This window comes from Mobula hypostoma, chromosome 3 (genome assembly GCF_963921235.1).
Source record: "Mobula hypostoma chromosome 3, sMobHyp1.1, whole genome shotgun sequence".
NCBI lineage: Eukaryota > Metazoa > Chordata > Chondrichthyes > Myliobatiformes > Myliobatidae > Mobula > Mobula hypostoma.
In genome coordinates this window covers 99,339,598-99,360,201 of record NC_086099.1, presented here as the reverse complement: position 1 = coordinate 99,360,201, position 20,604 = coordinate 99,339,598, and the positions used below count along the sequence as shown (strand labels likewise).

The 20,604-nt window shown below is 39.1% G+C and overlaps 1 protein-coding gene across 4 annotated transcripts in view; it reads right to left on the bottom strand.

Annotated features, from left to right (window-relative positions):
- Nucleotides 1–3,102: 3,102 nt before the first annotated feature.
- Nucleotides 3,103–20,604, bottom strand: part of wdfy3 (WD repeat and FYVE domain containing 3) — a 369,321-nt gene continuing 351,819 nt past the window's right edge. For all 4 annotated transcript variants that reach the window (XM_063043525.1, XM_063043526.1, XM_063043527.1 and 1 more), the window contains 7 exons: nucleotides 19,500–19,679; nucleotides 18,893–19,075; nucleotides 17,473–17,575; nucleotides 15,344–15,676; nucleotides 12,591–12,702; nucleotides 6,983–7,180; nucleotides 3,103–5,667 (listed from right to left, as the gene is read on the bottom strand). In XM_063043525.1, coding sequence (XP_062899595.1) covers nucleotides 5,547–5,667; nucleotides 6,983–7,180; nucleotides 12,591–12,702; nucleotides 15,344–15,676; nucleotides 17,473–17,575; nucleotides 18,893–19,075; nucleotides 19,500–19,679 — 1,230 coding nt within the window. In that variant the 3' untranslated portion in view covers nucleotides 3,103–5,546. The remainder of the gene's footprint in view (nucleotides 5,668–6,982; nucleotides 7,181–12,590; nucleotides 12,703–15,343; nucleotides 15,677–17,472; nucleotides 17,576–18,892; nucleotides 19,076–19,499; nucleotides 19,680–20,604) is intronic.

Here is a 20,604-nt window from a genome sequence, read left to right as displayed (position 1 = left end):
TTAAAATTTGCTTCCAATCTCTGTCATTAATTTTAATGGCAATTTTATATTGTAGACTGTGCATTGTTAACTCGTTGAAGATGTTGATTTGCATGACTATAAAGCAAGGAAAATACATACAGTGAACGTCCTCTAGGTTATGCTTGGCAAATTGATTTGACCTGCTAATGAAAACTCAAGACTAATAATTATTGATTTTGTTACAAGCTCATTATTTTTTGATTATTCTAGCCAATAGTTTAAATACTTATGACATTTATTAACTACTTGGTTACCATTTCTCACACTATTACTCAATCGCTGACTACAGCCGTTATCTGTAGTTTTTTTCAAAACCTCATTATTTTGAAATATTTAGCTCCCACCGTTGCTTGCTAAATCTTGCTCAGTATGAATGAGTGCATTTAATTATCTTTTGTCATCTATATAGTATTTTCTTCCTCCCTGCCATAGCCATGATCTCTTTTACCATTATTTCTTCTTAGATTGCATATCAATCATGTGAACACTCTTATCACCAATATCTACAAATCCGTTACTTATATTTATTAAGAGTATTTATTAAACTGAATATCTGGGACTGAGTATCAGGCTTTAATGAAGCACACATCAATGGAATAGTTAATCCCTGTTTTTCTCCTATACTAGTGCTAGTCCACAAAATAAAATTCGTCTCCATCTCCCACACAGTTTGGGTGTCTGATTTAATAGATTATTCGCTTGGCCAGTTTGTGTGTTGCTCAAAGAATAAACAGGAAATATTATTTTTTTTAAAAAGTTCTGTTCTTTTTAAAACTTGGTCCTTTCTCAAACTCCTTTGGAACTGATAAGGGTTCATATACTTTGGAACTATTGGAAAGGAAGGACTGATTGATGTAAAATCTAGGCAATATTTTTTGTGAGGGGGAAAATACCTGCAGAATCTGGGGTTCCTTACCTTTTTAATGCCAGGGACCCCGGGATGGGAACCCTGTAATAATGAAAAAGACCAAGGAAATTACACGTATGATTAGTATCTTACTAGTAGAGTGGAGCTGCATGACAAGGAATATTATTATGCTCATGAATTTGCACTCTATAAAACTAGCTAAAAATATGTAGATGGTGCCTTTGATACATTCTGGGCAATGTCCAGTTTCTCTTGGGGTCTCTGAACTCAATGGTAAAAGTTCCACTTCATCAATGTTCATGCCCAGGGGCTGCAGACTACCCAGACGGTATATGAGGTGTTGCTCCTCCAACCCGAGTTTAGCCTCATCCTGGCAGTACAGGAGGCCATGTATGGACATATTTGAATGGGAATGTGAAGCAGAGTTGAAGTGGGTGGCAACCGGGAGATCCTGTCTGTTGTGGTGCACGGAGCAGAGATGCTCGACAAAGCAGTCCCCCAATCTGCGTTGGGTTTCACCGATGTAGAAGAGGCTGCACCGGGAGCACCAGATGCAATAGATGAACCCAACAGACTCACAAGTGAAGTGTTGCCTCACCTGGAAGGACTGTTTAGGGCCCTGAATGGTGGCAAGAGAGGAGGTGTAGGGACAGATGTAGATTTTCACTTACAGGGATAAGTGCCGGGTGGGAGATCTGTGGGGAGGGACATGAGGACCAGGGAGTCGCAGAGGGACCGATCCCTGCGGAAAGCAGAGAGGGAAAGATGTGCTTAGTGGTGGGGTCCTGTTGAAGGTGGCGGAAGTTGCGGAGGATAATGTGCTGGATCTGGAGGCTGGTGGGGTGGTAGGTGAGGACAAGGGGAACTCTGTCCCTGTTGTGGTGACAGGAGGATGGGGTGAGAGCCAAAGTGCAGGAAATGGAGGAGATGTTGGTGAGGGCATCATTGATGATGGCAGAAGGGAAACCATGATCCTTAAAGAAAGAGGACATTTGAGATTTCCCGGATGGCAGATAAGCCAGCTATGATGCCATCAAAAGTGTCCTTCGTTAAAACGAGGAGGAGCTATATTTGCTTTGCTACGTGCCATTCTTCTTTAATAAACAGGTTTACTACTTCAGTTTCCAAAGCAAAGCATTCAGGAAAATTTAATGTTCATTCTGGTCACATCAGACTGCACTACCCTTCTCTCAAATGGTGCCCCAATGGGTCACCACATTGTCTAGTATTGTTTAAAACCAACTCTGATTATTGAAATAATTATTAGATCTTAGAGATTATGGTAAATGAATAGTTTCCATAGCTTACAATCCAGTAGATGGCGAGTGAATGTAAATCAAATGTAAAAGAAGCAAAAGTAGGCTGCCTGACTCCTGGCTTAACCTGCTGTTCATAGTTGATCTACTTCATCTTTGATTCAGAAATCTGTCTCTGTTTTAATTAACTCAGCAATTAAATCCCTATAGATCTCTGCTATTAGGAATTTTAGATTCACCATTTTCTGAATAGAGAAACTTATCCTCATCCTCCCTGTATTCCATCTTTATTGCATCTTCTGTAAATGTCAAAGAGCTCTCCCATCCCATCATTTTAGAAAAATCTTTCATTATGTACATTAAAATGTACGATCACACACTTTTGATCTGTCATAATCTTGTGTTACTCACTGAACTGCTTTATAAAATTTGAATCTCTTTACATATTCTCGATGCTCTATAACTGACAAATAATTGGCAAATTTGGAAATATGACATTTGATTTCCTCAGCTAAGCTGTTGGCTAGTATTGTCAAACCATAAATAAGCAATAATGAAAGTCAGTGTGCATTGAACAAATACCTTTGCCTGTCAAGAAGAAATCTCTTTCTCTGACAGTGTTCCTCCATAATTCACCAGATATGCAATTAGCACCATTTAGACAGTAAGTCATTGTAGTTGCAGAAGTTAATGTACAAACCAAATATCTAGTACCTATATTTATAGAAGATGCTTTTGATGAATGCTAATCCTTGCTTCTTACTGTAGATGATTTTATTTCCATTTGACCACTTTATATTCATGCATTATTTTACTCCACACTAATAGAATGAAACACATCACACCATATTTTCTACTGTTAGTCTTCACAAATGTGTAAGGATCTTTCAAACAAAATATAATAGATATTTATTACCAACCCCCTACAATGTGAAACTAGTAAACAGGATTTGGTGGTAAATAGCAGGTATTTATTTAAATGGAAAAAAATTAGTACCAGGACTTGTTGCTATTGCATTAGTTACATATGTATTGTGTGACTGTAGCTCTTTCATTAAAGACAAATATACAATGAACATTCAGATACCACAGTTTACACACTAATATAATGCATGTCTAGCACAGGAACCACCAAAACACGAATTTGAATTCTCATATACAGTAGAAAAATCCCACTCCAGTTTAGCCTTTCATTTTCATTACTGTACAGATTATGGTAATTTTGGGAAGGGGTACAAATAATTAGTTAATATATTAAACACAACAAAAAAGTGGAAAACAATTTACATTTTACTGACACAAAAAGTCAGCTGTGTTAATCATGCAACAAGTAACAAAACTTGCTGAAATTAAAAATACTTTCAAAGTAGTATAATTGCATAAATATTATACAGTTCATTTACTGTAAAGAAATGCTGTCTTTAAAATGATAAATGCATATGATAAAATGATTCCTACCAGTTTTATACACAATAGCAAGGTGCAAAATAATTTTCTATAACTTTTAGTATTGTTGTAGACAACTGCTGCACTTCAGCATCAGGTTCTACCTTTAAGCATAACGGTACAAATTGCACAATACATTATACAGATACGTATACATGAATAATGTGTTTTACAACAGGAGGAAAGGAGAAGATGAATATGTTAGTTACACACATGGAGTATACTTACTACAACATGAATTGCTCAAGTGCTTTCTACAGATTATGGTAGTATGTATTGATATACCTATCACAATTTTAACAGAAAAGTTAATTCTAAATAAACAGTGATACTAAGAGGTGATCCTTGCACGGGTAGCAGCATTTTTTTTTACACAAGAAGGTTTTCTGCCCATAGTATTACTGCAATAGGGGTCTTTAACAGCAAATTATTTCTGATTCCAAGAGACCCTTACAAACTTAACACATTAACAACTTCCAGTAGTTGTTCCATTTCCCCAGTATGCTTTCAGACTAAAGCTGCTGACTAACAGCAGTATTCGTTGACAGCTGAGGTCCTTTTCAGATCTATTCATCGGTACTCTTTAATGTATTGTAGTTTCTTTTCCACAAGTAACTGCTCAGGGCAGGCTAAATCCAGAGCGACATGCCAACTGCCAAAGTCCATAAACAATGAGTTAACTGATACAATAAATAATTTCAGCAATTTTAACAATCTAGATGTGTGGAAGCCATTTTGTGAAATTCACTGTATGACTATTGAAGAGCAGCTAAACAAACAAGATTACCACATTAATGCTTTAGTTGTGCTGTTATCTTAATAAATGTATGAATCTCAAAAAGCTGAAACTGAAGCTGCCTTATCCCTTTACTCTGACAACGGATACATTCTAGCAAAGCATAAAATTGTTTTAAATTGTAAAATGGCAGTTTACTGTTATAATTCAGTAACTAATCAGAGAAAATCTTGCGATATAAAATAATCAACATTTTGGGAATAACTTGGATAAAGTGGATATGCACCTACTAAAGTTACAATAATAAAATTATTTTAAGTTTTTAATAGTTGAATTTAAAATAAGGGAGTCCTTAGTTAATTCTCTTTATCCCCCACACCTGAAAAAATCAAAGTTTTGGATTGTGGTGGTTTAAGTGCCGAAATTACAAATACCCATTGTTCCCAAAAGAGGACAGCATTAAATAAATGTATCCTGGAATAGAAATGTTACTGTTATAGCACATCTACAGGTAAATATCAATATTTTCTGAAGTCATGAACACAAGGAAGCATTTACTCTGGGTACAGCAACGTGAGTAATTACAATAGGCCCCTTTTCGATACTGTGAGCTATGTAGTAAACAAATCCATATCTGTACATTTTGATTCAAACAGTAATTAAAATGAAAAAAATGCAAGATATTAATGCTATTAAAAATGATAACAGTTCTGGTTAGCTTTTGCACATTTTTAATCTCTTAAAATAGTTACTAAATGATGCTTGACACACTACTTATTGATTTCTTAATTCACACATTTAGTGGTTAGTAGGACATCTTGTTACAGGCAATTCAGAAGTTTCTCTTGTTAAAAAGGCCATTACAACTATTTACACTATAAACAAATAGGATTCTTGCAGAGATGGCAGATTTACATCTAAAATCTTACAAGCCACTAGTTCAATGAATATGAATGACATTACCAAGATGTTTGAGGGATGGTTTTAGGTCCAGAACTACTCTCAGCAACTATAAGTATAGAGATGAGCACATTAATTGCAAAGCGAATGATCCCTTTCTATTCAGTATATTACAGTGCTTCAAGACAGTACAAATAAATATGTAAACTCTTCCCACCCCACCCTCAACATGACTTTTCATTTTGCATAAAATCATTTGAAATAGCTGGGAGCAATAATGTTTATTCTTGTCTGACCACTGATGCAGCTCAGTGACCTGCTAGTTCCTGGCACTCTCCTCAGCTCCTTTCTCTTGTTGCAAGTTATAGTAACAACTCTGACAAACGCGGACTGGTGAGGAGATTTTCAAGCGCCTGACCTCTGACTGAAATCGACTGCACCTGAAATGTGAAAAGAATATGCATCGAATTAGGTGTTATAAACATACAGGCTATATGAAGCCAAGATGTAATCTGCATTGTGATGGAAGATGGCGTTAACAAAGTTATCAAGAAGGTTTTGCAGCTCAAGACATTCATTGTCTTACTATAAAGGTGGACCAAAGATCTGAATTCCACAGGTGAGACAGGAGTCACTGTTTTTGGCCTTAAACTATGTGGCATAAAAGGAAACATCTCAATGGATGTACACAAAGGATCACAATGTACATATGGATGTACACAAAGGAAGATAGTTGTGGTTGAAGTCAAATATACTAGTTCTTTAGATTTCATTGTCGGAGGTCCTCAGGGCAATAACTTAGGTCCAACTAGCTTCATCTGCTGCTTTAATGGGGCTGCTTTCATCACAAGGGCCGAAGTGGTGATGCTTGTATAACAAATTCATTTGCAACTGTTCTATAAATGAATAAAACTTTTATCTATCTTGGTTTGGCCTATTAAATGATAAGTCATGTTTCTGTCATCATTTCCAAAAACAGTGTCTTACCACTCACAATCAGCATCTGGGTAGAAGTCAGCATCACCAGCACCTCAACTGAAAGAGCCACCTATGTTCCATTACTACAATTTTAGGAAGGAGGATAGATATCCTATTGTGAGTGACTTAACCTCTTGCCATCTCAAAGCCTATCCACACTAATGAGATATATTAAAAGCAGAATGGAATCTTCTCCACTTGTCTGGATGAGTGTAGCTTCCAACAATTCTGAAGCAATTCAACAACATCCAGCACATTGCAGCCTGCTGGATTGGTACTCCATGCATTATCCTTGATACTTATTTCCTGCACTACCACGGACAGGAGAAGCAATTTCAGAGGGACATCACCACTTGCAGGTTCCCTGCCATTCCACACGCCATTCTAGCTTGGAAATATACTAATGGCCCATCATCACTGCTGGCTGGCCACCACTTCTCAAGGACAGAGGCTAGCAGTAGTGATCTTATCAGTAATGCTGAAGCCCTACTTAAAGAAATCTGCAAATGAATGAGTGCTTTCTTAAAATATAAACATTACTAATATGTACAACTTGTATATGGAGATGAATAGAACAAAGAGAAATTCAATCCCAAAATAAACAACATTGTTATTCAAATTTCATTTAACAATTTAAATTAAAATTTAATATTAAGATCAAACTAAATAAAAAGTAAACCATTTGAATTTTTTCGGTACAAGTAACAAAAATTACACTGCAGATTGTATCAAAATTAAAATCCCAAATTTACATAAGACTAATTTAAGGTCTCTTACTTTTGACAGAAGAGCTGCCCACAGTTTCTACAGTGATGCCGTCTTTCGGTCAGTGAAAAGCGCACTGAACATCCTGCGCAACAGTCACCTCCATCATCTTTAATCCAATGATCAGCAGCTGTCCTCCCAGGCTGGTCGCTAACTGACCAGCTGAATATTCGACCTCGTGCATCACCTACCAGAATTTTACTATGATCCCTGCAGAGGAAGGTGGGGGAAAAAAAAAGACTACAATCACTACATTGAGTTGATAATCCAAACCTTACCATGACAGATACACTGCTTGTGACCACTACCTGTCTGGACGTGGAAAATTTATTTTGCTGTCCTAGTCTGATCAATGGCAGATCTCCACCTGTGCATGGAAGAACTCTGAAAATCTTAACAGCAAATAAAGCCCTACCCAGAGCTTTGCTGGCTCTCAAAGTTGCAGATATTTTAATGTCATAATGAGAAATGTTAAAAATGAAGAAATCATTATATTAAAACATAAATATGAAAATATTAAAACCTGGAATAACTGAAGAGGAATTTGCCTCACATTTTGCTTTCTTCTCCATAACACAAAGATACCTTTTAGGGTTTGGGATCTATCTCAAGATCCATGAGTGCAAGTGTAAGTGTAAGTGCTGGAAATCTCAGCAAGGTGGGGCTCTTCCATTGGTCTCAATAAGGAAACCAACAATGAAGCAAGTTATCAGGTTTTGTGCTCTGACTCCGGCACAGAGTTCAGGACTTCCCTGGATACATTTCCACCAAAGACAATAAATGCTGGTGTTTCAGCATTACTAACAAGATCTGGGTAACTGACCATATCAGAAGTACTTCTGGATTTAAAAAAAAAACACGCAGTACTTTAAATTTGACACAGTTCCCATTTTTTTTTTCACTAGTACAAAATTCCAGTGAGATAAAAATAACTAAAAGTTGCATGATTGAATTACATTTGGGTATAACTTCTCTATATTTGTTTGGACAAAGTGAGCTACTTAGCTCACTTTGTCCAAACAAATGATAATTATCCAAAACTGCTGTCAATATCTGCCTCCAAGCAGATACTGTGGATTCCTCATTGAGTTCAGCACGGCTTTGCGATTGTCTGCAAGCTTTCCAGTTCTCAGGCCGGGGATCCTGCCAGCTGAGCCTACACTGTCCCTTCCAAATGGCTGGGAGAACTAAACTGGCAGGAGAATGCTTAGTTGCTATTATTATTATCCTTGAAGTTTTAAAAAATGATTTATATTGATATTTCATAACTGGGTATGCCTTTTAGTGCTTATAAATGTAGAATAAAATTATTTTTTTTCAAAGCATTTTCCAGCTTTGAGATCCAAGAAATTGGATGATGAAGTCTTGCTGGTGATCAAAGTAGCACTGAGTCTCATGGCCTGAGAGAACTGAAAAGCTTGAGCATGTAGATATTAAGAAAGAGGATGAGCTGGAGCTTTTGGAAAGCATCAAGTTGGATAAGTCACTGGGACCGGAAGTGATGTACCCCAGGCAACTGTGGGAGGCGATTGCTGAGCCTCTGGCAATGATCTTTGCATCATCAGTGGTGACAGGAGAGGTTACAGAGGATTGGAGACTTGCAGATTTTGTTCCCTTATTCAAGAAAGGGAGTAGAGATAGCCCACAAAATTACAGACCAGTGAGTCTTACTTCAGTAGTTGGTAAGTTGATGGAGAAGACGCTGAGAGGCAGGATTTATGAACATTTGGAGAGGCATAATACGATTAGGAATAGTCAGCATGGCTTTGTCAAAGGCAGGTCGTGCCTTAAGAGCCTGATTTAATTTTTTGAGGATGTGTCGAAGCACATTGATGAAGGTAGAGCAGTATATGGATTTCAGCAATGCATTTGACAAGGTACCCCATGCAAGGCTTATTGTGAAAGTAAGGAGGCATGGGATCCAAGGGGACATTGCTTTGTGGATCCAGAACTGGCTTACACACAGAAGGCAAAGAGTGGTTGTAGACAGGTTATATTCTGTATGGAGGTCGGTCACCAGTGGTGTGCCTCAGAGATCTGTTCTGGGACCCCTACACTTCGTGATTTTTATAAATGACCTGGATGAGGAAATGGAGGGATGGGTTCGTAAATTTGCTGATAACACAAAGGTTGGGGGTGTTGTGGATAGTGTGGAGGGCTGTCAGAGGTTACAGCAGGACATTGATAGGATGCAAAACTGGGCTGAGGAGTGGCAGATGGAATTCAACCCAGATAAGTGTGAGGTGGTTCATCTTGTTAGGTCAAATATGATGGCAGAATAGAGTAAGAACGGTAAGACTCCTTGCAGTGTGGAGGATCAGAGGGATCTTGGGGTCTGAGTCCATAGGACACTCAAACCTGCTGTGCAGGTTGACTCTGCAGTTAAGAAAGCATACGGTGCACTGGTCTTCATCAATCGTGGGATTGAGTTTAGGAGCCGAGAGGTAATGTTGCAGCGACATAGGACCCTGGTCAGACCCCACTTGGGAGTACTGTGCTCAGTTCTGGTTGCCTCACTACAGGAAGAACATGGAAACCGTAGAAAGGGTGCAGAGGAGATTTACAAGGATGTTGTCTGGATTGGGGAGCATGCCTTATGAGAGTAGGTTGAGTGAGCTCGGCCTTTTTTCCTTGGAGTGACGAAGGATGAGAGGTGACCTGATAGAGGTGTATAAGATGATGAGAGGCAGTGATCATGTGGATAGTCAGAGGCTTTTTCCTAGGACTGAAATGGCTAGCATGAGAGGGCACAATTTTAAGGTGCACAGAGGAGATCTCGGGTAAGCTTTTTTTACACAGTGTTAGGTACCCCGTAACCGGGTTGCCAAACCAGCAGAAATGGACCACTCGTTGGAGTCTGGATTACTAGGAACTAATGAAGTTTTATTAAAGAAATAAGTAACACAGTATTCTAATCGTAAGGATATAAATGCAACAGGTTAGCAATGATAATACACACATGTACACAGAACTAGGGTAATAGGGATCAACCAAGCTCTATCGTAGTCTAGGGGTAAAATGATCAGTCTTAAGTGACGCAGAGTTCAGTTCAGCTTAGTACAGTTCGCAGTAATCGCTGTTGTGCCGTTGGAGAGAGAGAGAGAGGGAGGGGGATGCAATTTGATTCAGGCAGACCTTTGATGTCTTCGCAGTTGGTTTTCGGGTGGGCCCTTTTATGTCTTCTATCCCTGCTGTGGTCACTGACTGTGACCCCCTCTGTTCTGGATACGATTGTTCTTCCGTGGTGAACCCGGCACCCAGGCAAGGGTGGACACACACAACAGGTTCCCACCAATCGTACCTTTACACCATGTGAGCCTATGGTCGGTTCCCGCGAACCGGACCTCCAAACTTCCACCAACTTGTGGGGGCACACCGCTCTTTCCAGGGTCTCATTATCTCGTGGTGTGTCCCGTGCCTTAGCGAACCTGCTCTTTTTATCTCCCTGCTGGGGTATCACCTGTCCATCAAACTTCAAACAGTTCAGGTTCAAAGTAACCAGTCTGTCAATATTCTGAATTGTGTTTCTTTTCCGTTAATCCCTCTCTCCTCTCTTATTAGCATTTTGAATGTTTCTCCATTGTCTCTCTTATCTCTCCAATTAGCATCATTTGTCCGATAGCTTGGTTTGGCGTCACAGCAGAGAGTGGTGAGTGCGTGGAATGGGCTGCTGGTGACAGTGGTGGAGGCAGAAGTGATAGGGTCTTTTAAGAGACTCCTGGATAGGTACATGGAGCTTAGAAAAATAGAGAGCTATGTGGAACCCTGGGTAACTTCTAAGGTAAGGACATGTTCGGCACAGCTTTGTGGGCCGAAGGGCCTGTATTGTGCTGTAGGTCTTCTATGTTTCTAGAACAGATTGTTGTTTATAGACTTCAGTTTGGCGTTCAACACCATCATATCCTAGAAACTGGTGGGGAAACAGTTCTCACTGGGTCTCAACAACATCCCACTACAATTGGATACTAGTCTTCTTAACGGTAAGGCCACAATCAGTCCATGTGGGTAGCAACACCTCTCGTCCCATTACGCTGAGCACTGGCGCTCCCCAAGGCCGCGTGCTCAGCTCTTTTGTTCACACTGCTGACACATGAATGTATCACAGGATCCAGCTCAAACTGTGTCACCAAGTTTGTGGATAACAACAGTGGATGGGCTCATCAAGAATGTTGACGAGATGGAGTATCGAGAGGAAGCGGAGCAGCTGGTGGATTAGTGTGAGAAGAACAACCTAAGCCTGTACATGGAGAAGTCAAAGGAAATCATTGTGGACTTTAGGAAGGTGCAGACAATCCATCTCCCTCTGCGAATACATGGCTCCTCCGTAGTGAGAGTTAAGTGCACCAAGTTCCCATGCGTTCACATCATGGATGACCTCATCTGGTCCCTTAATATCACTCCCTTGAGCAAGGCGGCACAGAAGTGCCTCCACTTCCGAAGAAGATTTAGGTAAGCAGGGCTCCTCATCTTAATTGTGTTTTACAGGAGCACTGCTGAGAGCATCCTGACAAGTTGCATCTCCATCCGGTATGGTAACAGTCGAACATCAGACCAGAAGTCCCTACAAAGGACTGTGAGAATAGCTGAGAGGATCATAGGGGTCTCCCTACCATCCATCGGGGACATTTATCAGGAGCGCTGCGTATGCAGGCCCCTTGTATTATTAGGGATCCCACCCATCCATCCAGCATCCTCTTTGACTTTCTACCATCAGGCAGGAGACTGTGATGCATAAAAGCAAGAATGGTCAGGATGAGAAACAGTTTCTTCCCTCAGGACTTGCGGTTTCTGAATTCCCAGCTGCATCATATTTGAAGTGTCACTGGTTAATACCTGTAATATTTATATCAATGCACTTTGTTTGTTGTTTATGTGTGTTTCATCTGTAGACTTTGTCCTTACCTTCGTAAGTCATCGTGTGTAATGTGCTTTACACACTGGTTCAAGGAAACGATGTCTCATTTCTATATACATTGTATATATGTATACATGTAATTAAATGACAATAATCCTCACTTGTCTTATCACTTACATTATATACACCAAATCTGAAGTACTGGAAGTTGAGCTTCCAGCATTTTTGAGCTGTGAAGGCAGCTTACCAATGCAGATCACTACGTTAATTTTCAAATATAGTTCAATAAACAATGCTTAAGAGAATAAGCTTCCATTACTATACTGAGCTTATCCTTCATGAGAACAAGTTAATAGAATAGGAACAGTTGCACAATGTTACTGGATTTGTAAGCTAAGGTAATGAGGGAGCTTAGAAGAGAACACAAGCAAATGCAAATTTTTTATTCTTTTGCTTACAATGGGCCATATTTAAACAATGTAGGAAGCCAAAGACATACACATCAAAATGGGAGACAGAGAGGGATGGATAATTATCGGGGAAGCAGAAATAAATAAAAATCGATCTTGTGACTGAACAAAAGTACTCACAGTCCTTCCCTGCCTAAATTTACTGGAACAGATTTGGAGAGTGAATATTGACGAATTTCTACAGTGATGGGAAGACCATGGATAGTCTCTAGAGCCAAGTCCTTGCTCTATGAATGTTTTGGAATACTATATTAAAAAATACTTCCTATAGAGTTGATTCAATAATAGCACTCACTTTGAAATGCCTAACGCAGTGATTTCCGAAGGGTGACAGTTGTCTTTTCGATCAAATGCAGTATGCATAGTTAACTTGCTTCGAAACACCAGCTGTCGCTCCCATCTGTACCCTGGAATCAAAAAGAAAAATACCTTCATGACTTGAAGATTTTTTAAAAAAATCATGTATCCTGTAGCTGGATATATCTGTTTTATTTCTAATTATTACACAAGTTACAGACTTTAACTCGAACACTACAATACACTAACAAATACTGCAGATGCTAGAAATCCAAAGCAAAAGACACAAAATACTGGAGGAACTCAGCAGGTCAGGCAGCAGCCATGGAAATGAACAAACAATTGATGTTTTGGGCCAAGACTCTTCTTCAGAGCTGGAAAGAAGGGGGAAGACACCAGAATAAAAAAGTGGTGGGCAGGGGGTGAAGGAGGACTAACTAGGTGATAGGTGAAGCCAGGTGGGTTGGAAAGGCAAGGGGCTGGAGAAGAAGAAGGAATCTGATAGTGGAGAAAAGAAAGAAGGGGCACCAGGGGAAGGTAATAGGCCGGTAAGAAGAGGTGAGAGTGGGGAATAGAAGAAGAGGGGAGGGGGAAGGATTTTTTTTTACTGAAAGGAGAAAGCAATATTCATGCCATCCGGTTGGAGGCTACCCAAACAGAATACAAGGTGCTGCTCCTCCACCTTGAGAGTGGCCTCATTGTGGCACAAGAGGACCGACATATCTGAAAGGGAATGGAAATTAGAATTAAGATGTCTGGCCACTGTGAAGTTCACTTTTGACAGATGGAGGGGAGTTGCTTGATGAAGTGGTCCCCCAATTTATGAAAGGTCTCAACAATGCAATAGATGACCCCAACAAGTGATGTATTGCCCCATCTGGAAGAATTGTTTGGGGCCTTGAATGCAGATGAGGGTGGAGGTGAATGGGCAGATTTAGCACTTTGGCTGCTTGCAAGGATACAGTGCCTATTAAAAAGTATTCACCTACCCCCGGAAGCTTTTATATTTTATAGCTTTACAACATTGAATTACAGTGGATTTAATCTGGCTCTTTTTGACACTGATCAACAGAAAAAGTCTCTTTCACGTCAAAGTGAAAACAGATCTCTGCAAAGTGATCTAAATTAATCACAAATATAAAACGCAAATTAACTGATTGCTTAAGTATTCACCCCCTTCAAGTCAGTATTTAGTAGATGCGCCCTTGGCAGCAATTACAGCCTTGGGTCTGTGTGGATAGTTCTCTTATCAGTTTTGCACATTTGGACACTGCAATTTTCCCCCATTCTTCTTTACAAAACTGCTCAGGCTCTGTCAGATTTCATGGGGATCATGAGTGAACACCCCTTTTCAAGTCCAACCACAAATACTCAACTGGGACTTGACTACTCCAGGACACTAAGTTTGTTGTTTTCAAGCCATTCCTGTGCGGCTTTGGCTTTGTACTTGGGGCCACTATCTTGCTGGAAAACAATACGTTCTCCCAAGTTGCAGTTCTCTTGCAGATTGCATCAGGTTTTCCTCCAGGATTTTCCTGTACTTTGATGCATTCATTTTACCCTCTACCTTCACAAGCCTTCTAGGGCCTGATGCAGCGAAGCATCCCCACAGCATGATGCAGGTAGGGATGGTGTGTTTTTGATGATGTGCAGTAATTGGCTTAAGCCAAACATAGCATTTAGTCTGATGGCCAAGAAGCTCAATTTTGGTTTCATCAGACCATAGAACCTTCTTCCAGCTGACTTCAGAGTCTCCCACATACCTTCTGGTAAACTCTGGCTGAGATTTCGTAAGAGCTGTTTTTTCAACAGTGGCTTTCTCTTCACCACTCTCCCATAAAGCTACGACTGGTGAAACATCCAGTGTTGTATGCACAGTCTCTCCCATCCTCCAGAGTTGTTAAGATAGCCATGGGAATCGGTAGTGTTATAAAAGATGTCGGTCGACAGTTTGTCTCCGGAGATGGAGACAGAGGGATGAAGAAAGGGGAGGGAGGTGCCATTAATGGACCAAGTATATTTAAATGCAGTCTGGAAATTGGAGGCAAACGATGAAATTGAGGAGTTCGGTATGGGTGCATAAAGCAACACCAATGTAGCGGAGGAGTTGGGGAGCATTACTGGGGAAAGCTTGGCACATGGGACTGTTCTACATCGCCAATGAAAAGGCAGGTGTAGCTGGGGATCATGTAAGATATCCTATGGAATTTGATTCCTCCACTTTCAAGGAGAGTTGCATTTCAAACCTCAAGCATTTTGCAAGAAAAAAATCTAATTTGCCCTGTGGTGTTTTTGCATATTAATTTAATAGTTGTGACACCTAGTCAGGGTAAAGACAACTTTCATTATTTTGAATACTTCTGAAAACATCCCTGAACTTACTCCACCAGCTTTCCCAATCTTTTCACATAACCATGTTTAAATTTCACTTTTTAAATTAACAACAGACTTAGCAACAATAAAGCTCAAAACTTTTACCACCTTTTCTTAAATGCATGTGGTTCTTAACTTAATTCCTGAAATGCTGTCTGTAAATTTCAGATGACCTTCCCTAGACTCTTTAACCAATAGATATAAATTTATTCCTGCTAGCTTAATCTGTATAAAAGAGACATAATTCCAGCTTGATTGACAAATCTATTTGGTAACCCTGGAAATAGCAGAAAACTTCTCACAGGTCAAACTTCCAGTTTTACCAGTTCTTTGACCAAATTCAGCTGTTTTTAAATTGAGTGCATGTAAAACAGTCACCTTGTCTTAGCTGGTTGTGACGTCTTATTTCACTCTGCATTAACTGCTGATGAGGTTGTTGCATATTACTTTGTACTTGAGGCTGTTGTTGAGATGGTGGCTGAAGTTTAGGCTGGCCTTCTGAATAGTTTACAAAGACAAACCCATCTTTTTCATCTATGCTAAGTTGATCAGCCCAGCGTTTTGATTCATCGCCTTCTACAAACCAGGCCGCTCGTGTGCCTTTTGTTCTATGTGCTGTAGAGCCAGATAAACTTTGCTTCGGTTTTAGATCCTGGATGCTCTGGTCCTCCAATTCAGAATCACTGCTATCTTCATCCTGGGCATCCCCATCTAATTTACAAATACAAATCAAGTATTTAACATCATTCTCAGGAAAAAAGACGAGCATTTGCTTTCTAATTTGTCCAAATGCATTTCATTTGAATATTACTTCCAGATAATTAGGTTGATTACACCTAAAATAGTTATGATCTAAATAGTATTTACTTTCAATTAATTATTACAGATTATAATGGTTCTAAGAGTGAAGCTGCAGGCATCAATCCAGCAATGTTTTCTGTATGGTAATCCTTTTTGAAAAAGGATCTAGTGCTTTCCCGGCGTATATGACAAACAAACTCTTCTTGGGCTTCAATCGATACCTTGTACCTGCTTGAAGGTTATGATCGATACTTGTATCTGCTTGAATCCCGATATGTTTATTAGTAATTGCACTTGAATCCGAGGGGGACCAATATCCTGGCAGGGAGGTTTGTTAAGGCTATTGGGGAAAGTTTAAATTAGAATTGCTGGGGGTGGGAACCAAACTGAAGAGACGGAGGAAGGGGCGGTTGGCTCACAAATAGAGAAAGCTTATAGGCAGTGAGAATAGGCAGGTGATAGAGAAGGGATGCGCTCAGACTGATGGTTTAGATGTGTCTATTTTAATGCAAGGAGTATCATGAACAAAGCAGATGAGCTTAGAGCGTGGATCAGTACTTGGAGCTATCTGCTCCTTGATGTCACTGCTACTATTGGGTGGTCTATAAAAAACACCCAGTAAAGTTATTGACCCCTTCCTGTTTCTAACTTCCACCCACAGAGACTCAGTAGCCAATTCCTCCATGACTTCTTCCTTTTTTGCAGCCGTGACACCATCTCTGATCAGCAGTGCCACACCCCCACCTCTTTTGCCTCCCTCCCTGTCCTTTCTGAAACATCTAAGGCCTGGAACTTGAAGTAGCCATTCCTGCCCCTGAGCCATCCAAGTCTCTGTAATGGCCACAACATCATAGCTCCTATTCTCACTGCCTACAAGGAAGGTTATATAGAAGGGAAGGGTTAGATTGATCTTAAAATAGATTAAAAGGTCAGCACAACGTCAAGGGCCAAAGGACCTGTACTGTGCTGTAACGTTTTACGTTCTATAATGTGAAATCTGTTGTCTTGCAGCAGCATTGGAGTGCAAAGACACAGAATTACTATAACTTAGCAAATAAATAAATTGTGAAAGAAAAGAATGAGGAGGTAGTGTTCTGATAGTGGATTTCTTTTCCATGCCTTTACCACTTCGTAATTAAGAAAATTATGACACACCCATAGCCAACCTTCTTTATTTTCTATAAGTGCAATGTCATCCAAAGTCCCTTGTCCATGTTCTAATTGCATTATTTCACTTAGTGCATCCTCCTTCCTTGTGTAATAGTTAAGTAAAAGGACAATTTTAAAATTCAGATTCTTATTTTCCAATCCCTACAAAGATCTGATATCACCACCTGCCCTATATCTCTGAGCTACTTGCATTTTCCAAATCTAAACTCTTGAGAAACTCCAAACTTAAATTTCTTTTACAGGTAGCTGTGCCTTGAGCAGTCAAGAGTTCCTACAGTCTGAAATTTCCTCTTGAAACCTCATTACCCTGAGTCCGCTGGTTTAAACCCACATATCTGAGCAAACCTTTGGTTACCTGCACCAATATTTCCCTATATGACTTGGCATCAGTTTCTTGTAAAGCACTTTAAAGATATTTCTGTTAAGTTAGAAAAGTTAGAACTATGATATAAAGGAAATTATTGCTGTCATGTTTATCTTTTCATAGTTATTCATAATTTATAACATGAAGGATGAAAATCATTTTGACCTCTCACCTATTTGCGCATCTTCTGAAGGTTCCTGCATATTTTCTGCAAGTTTGCTAGTCTCCTCAGGAACTGGAGTTTCTGGAACCTGCAGAAACTCCATTCTCCAAAACTGAAAAAATATTAATAATATTTAATTGATTAAATATTAATAGATATAAATCAAAACAATAGTAAACAATGTATTAAGATCACTATATTAAAAACTGGCACATTTATTGCAACAGATGTAGTTAAGAGAAGATGTACTGTAGCAGCTCTATTCAAAAGGTTATAGAGTAGATTAACAAGTGCACATGAAGACATGAAATTGTTTGACAGCTTGTAAATCAGTAACAAGCAAACTTTCTAGCACTAAAAGGGCATACAGTATATGGTTAGACAATTCTTTTTCCAAAGCAGTCTATTAAAATAGAATCATTGTAGAAAGCGGTGGGGGGGGGTAGAGAGGGAGCGAGGGAGGGATGAGGGGGAGTGAGGGGGCCAAGGGGGAGAAGAGAAAGAGAATGTGATTGCAGTAATGTCACAATGAACTTTATTTTTTATTTATTTAGAGTTACACCCATGTAATCAATTCACCTCCATATCTGTACATCCTTAGAATTTGTGAGGAAACTGGGGCATCGGAAGAAACCCAGTGATGAATTTGGACTAGGTAATTTAGTCAAATAATATGTCTCAACATCAAAATTGCTGGAATTCTACAACTTGCATTTCACTTGAAATGAAACTTTATTCTTGGGACATTCATTATAAATAACTCTGAATAGCTGCATACAAAAGAAAACAATTTGAAACACTTAGCGGGTTAAGCAGCAATTGTGATAAAAGAGGTAAATTTCAGAGACTAACGGCCCTTTGTCAGAATTTCTGCTGCATTCTGACAAATGGTTTTCAACCTGAAACAGTAACTGGGTTTCTCTTCCTCTGGTGTTACTTAACCTTCTGGGTGTATGCAATATTTTTTCGTTATATTTCATCTTCCCAGTATTTGCAGTTTTCCCCATCTGACAGCAACAGCTGCACATGACCTTTACTCCATTAAAAGGTAGTGCACAAAAAATAAGTACAGTCAAGAACATCTCTGGCTAGAGCTTGAAGGGTAAAGCTTGCTGACAATGCTTTTCCTAGAAGGGAACTGGGGGGAGAGAAAGAATTAGAGGAACTGTAGCAAAGGATGAAAATGCAGTGAAAGCTTTGAAAGCTGGCAGAGAGGTACAGTGAGAAAATGAATAAAAGAAAATCACAAAGACACATACACATGGGTAGAGCAACAATAAACTGCCTTTGCAAATGTGGGAGAAAGGTAATTCCAAACGCCAGACTACCCAAGTCCTGACTATAGTAGACAGACATAAAAGATACCCAGGTTGCCTCAAACTCAGAGGGAAATAAAAGCTCTTGTTTTGAAACACATCAGAATACATACCCTGACCACACCATCTGAATGTCCTGTGACTATTACATTCTGTGTGTCCCACTCATTCATCTCGGATACACAGCAACACCAAATTTGTTGGCTGCGTCCTGTAAATGTATTCACATTCACCACTGGATTTCCATTGATGTTCCATACTTGAATATAAGTACCAGCACAAGAAACAATGTCTCCCTGTTTAAAATTAAGTAAAATCAGAATGACTTAACTAAAAATGAAAACACAGATTACAATTGTTTTACTTTCATAGCAGATCACCAAACATATAATGGTAATCCTTTTATTAATTCACCTACTCCAGGATATTGAGGGATAAACAATAAACATTGACCATCATATCCTGAGAATGAATCATTAGAACTTTACGTAAAAGTAACCAAGTCTCAGAAAACTCAGGAAATCCTTTAACAATACATGCCAATCACAGCCATAGCAGCAAGTACATAGAATACAAGATACAGCTCCTCATGCACTTTAAATAAATGTGTTTTTATTGATTTAGCTTGCCCTTTTCATTGCTAAAATTCAATTTTAAGCTGCTGAGTACCTAGCATTATTAACAGCATTAAAAAAAATTGGATAACATTCCAATGCTTACCGTTAATTCATTAATACACAAAGCAGACACTGGTGCCCTGTGACCTCGCAGCTGGGTGACAAAAGATAGTTTATTCAAATCCCAAATAATACATGTTCGATCTCGTGATCCACTCACTATTATGTGATAGGCTGATGAAGCAGTTAAACAAGTGACTGCATCAGTGTGCCCATGGAGTGCCTACAATAAAATAACATATTTATGGTTTTACATACTATTAGAACTTGAAGCTATTTAACTGTTAACCAAGGCTCACAATATGAAATATTGCAGACGGACTAAGTATAAACAAAAAAATCCCAGAAAGTTCTGTAAAAACTCAGTATATTTGAAGCCTATTTACAGATTATTATAAAGTATGGTCAAATAGTTCAGACTGTTTGAAATGCTGCCACTTACATACAACTAAACCCATTTACTTTTTAAAATAGGTAGTGGAAGATGCAGAAATTAACTGCTCATAATATATTAAGAATTATATACTTGGAAGCCCTGTTATTTCTAATGTCATACTTTTTATTTTTGTCATATTTTCCCACCATAAATTCTAATAGTACTACATGAAAGATAAACTCCACCTTTTGTCATATTAAATATATAACACCAGCATTATATTTTTATTGACTATTTTCCTCACAATAAATTCTTATGTTCACAGACTACAGAAAATAAAAATGTAAACACATTTCTAAGAATAAAGCACCATGACACCATTACTACAAGGAATATATACAGCAAAACTGTATAGACAATTTCCACTATAGTTTTAACAGGACTTTCTGATGGAACTTTATAAAGCAAAATAGAACTATAATAATGAAAAAATATGAACTAGAATCTAGTGCTTTCCCGGCATATACAATGAATAAACTCTTCTTGGGCTTCCAGCCGGGTACAGACATCGACATCAACAGTTCCATGACCATCTGAACAGCATACATCCCAACATTCAATTTACGATGGAGATGGAGAAGAATCGTTTCCTCGCGCTCATGGATATGCTAATATGACAGAAACCAGACGGTAGCCTCGAACATGACATCTATCAGAAACCCACTTTCACTGTCTTATACCTCAACAACAATAGCCACCCTCACAACTCCCA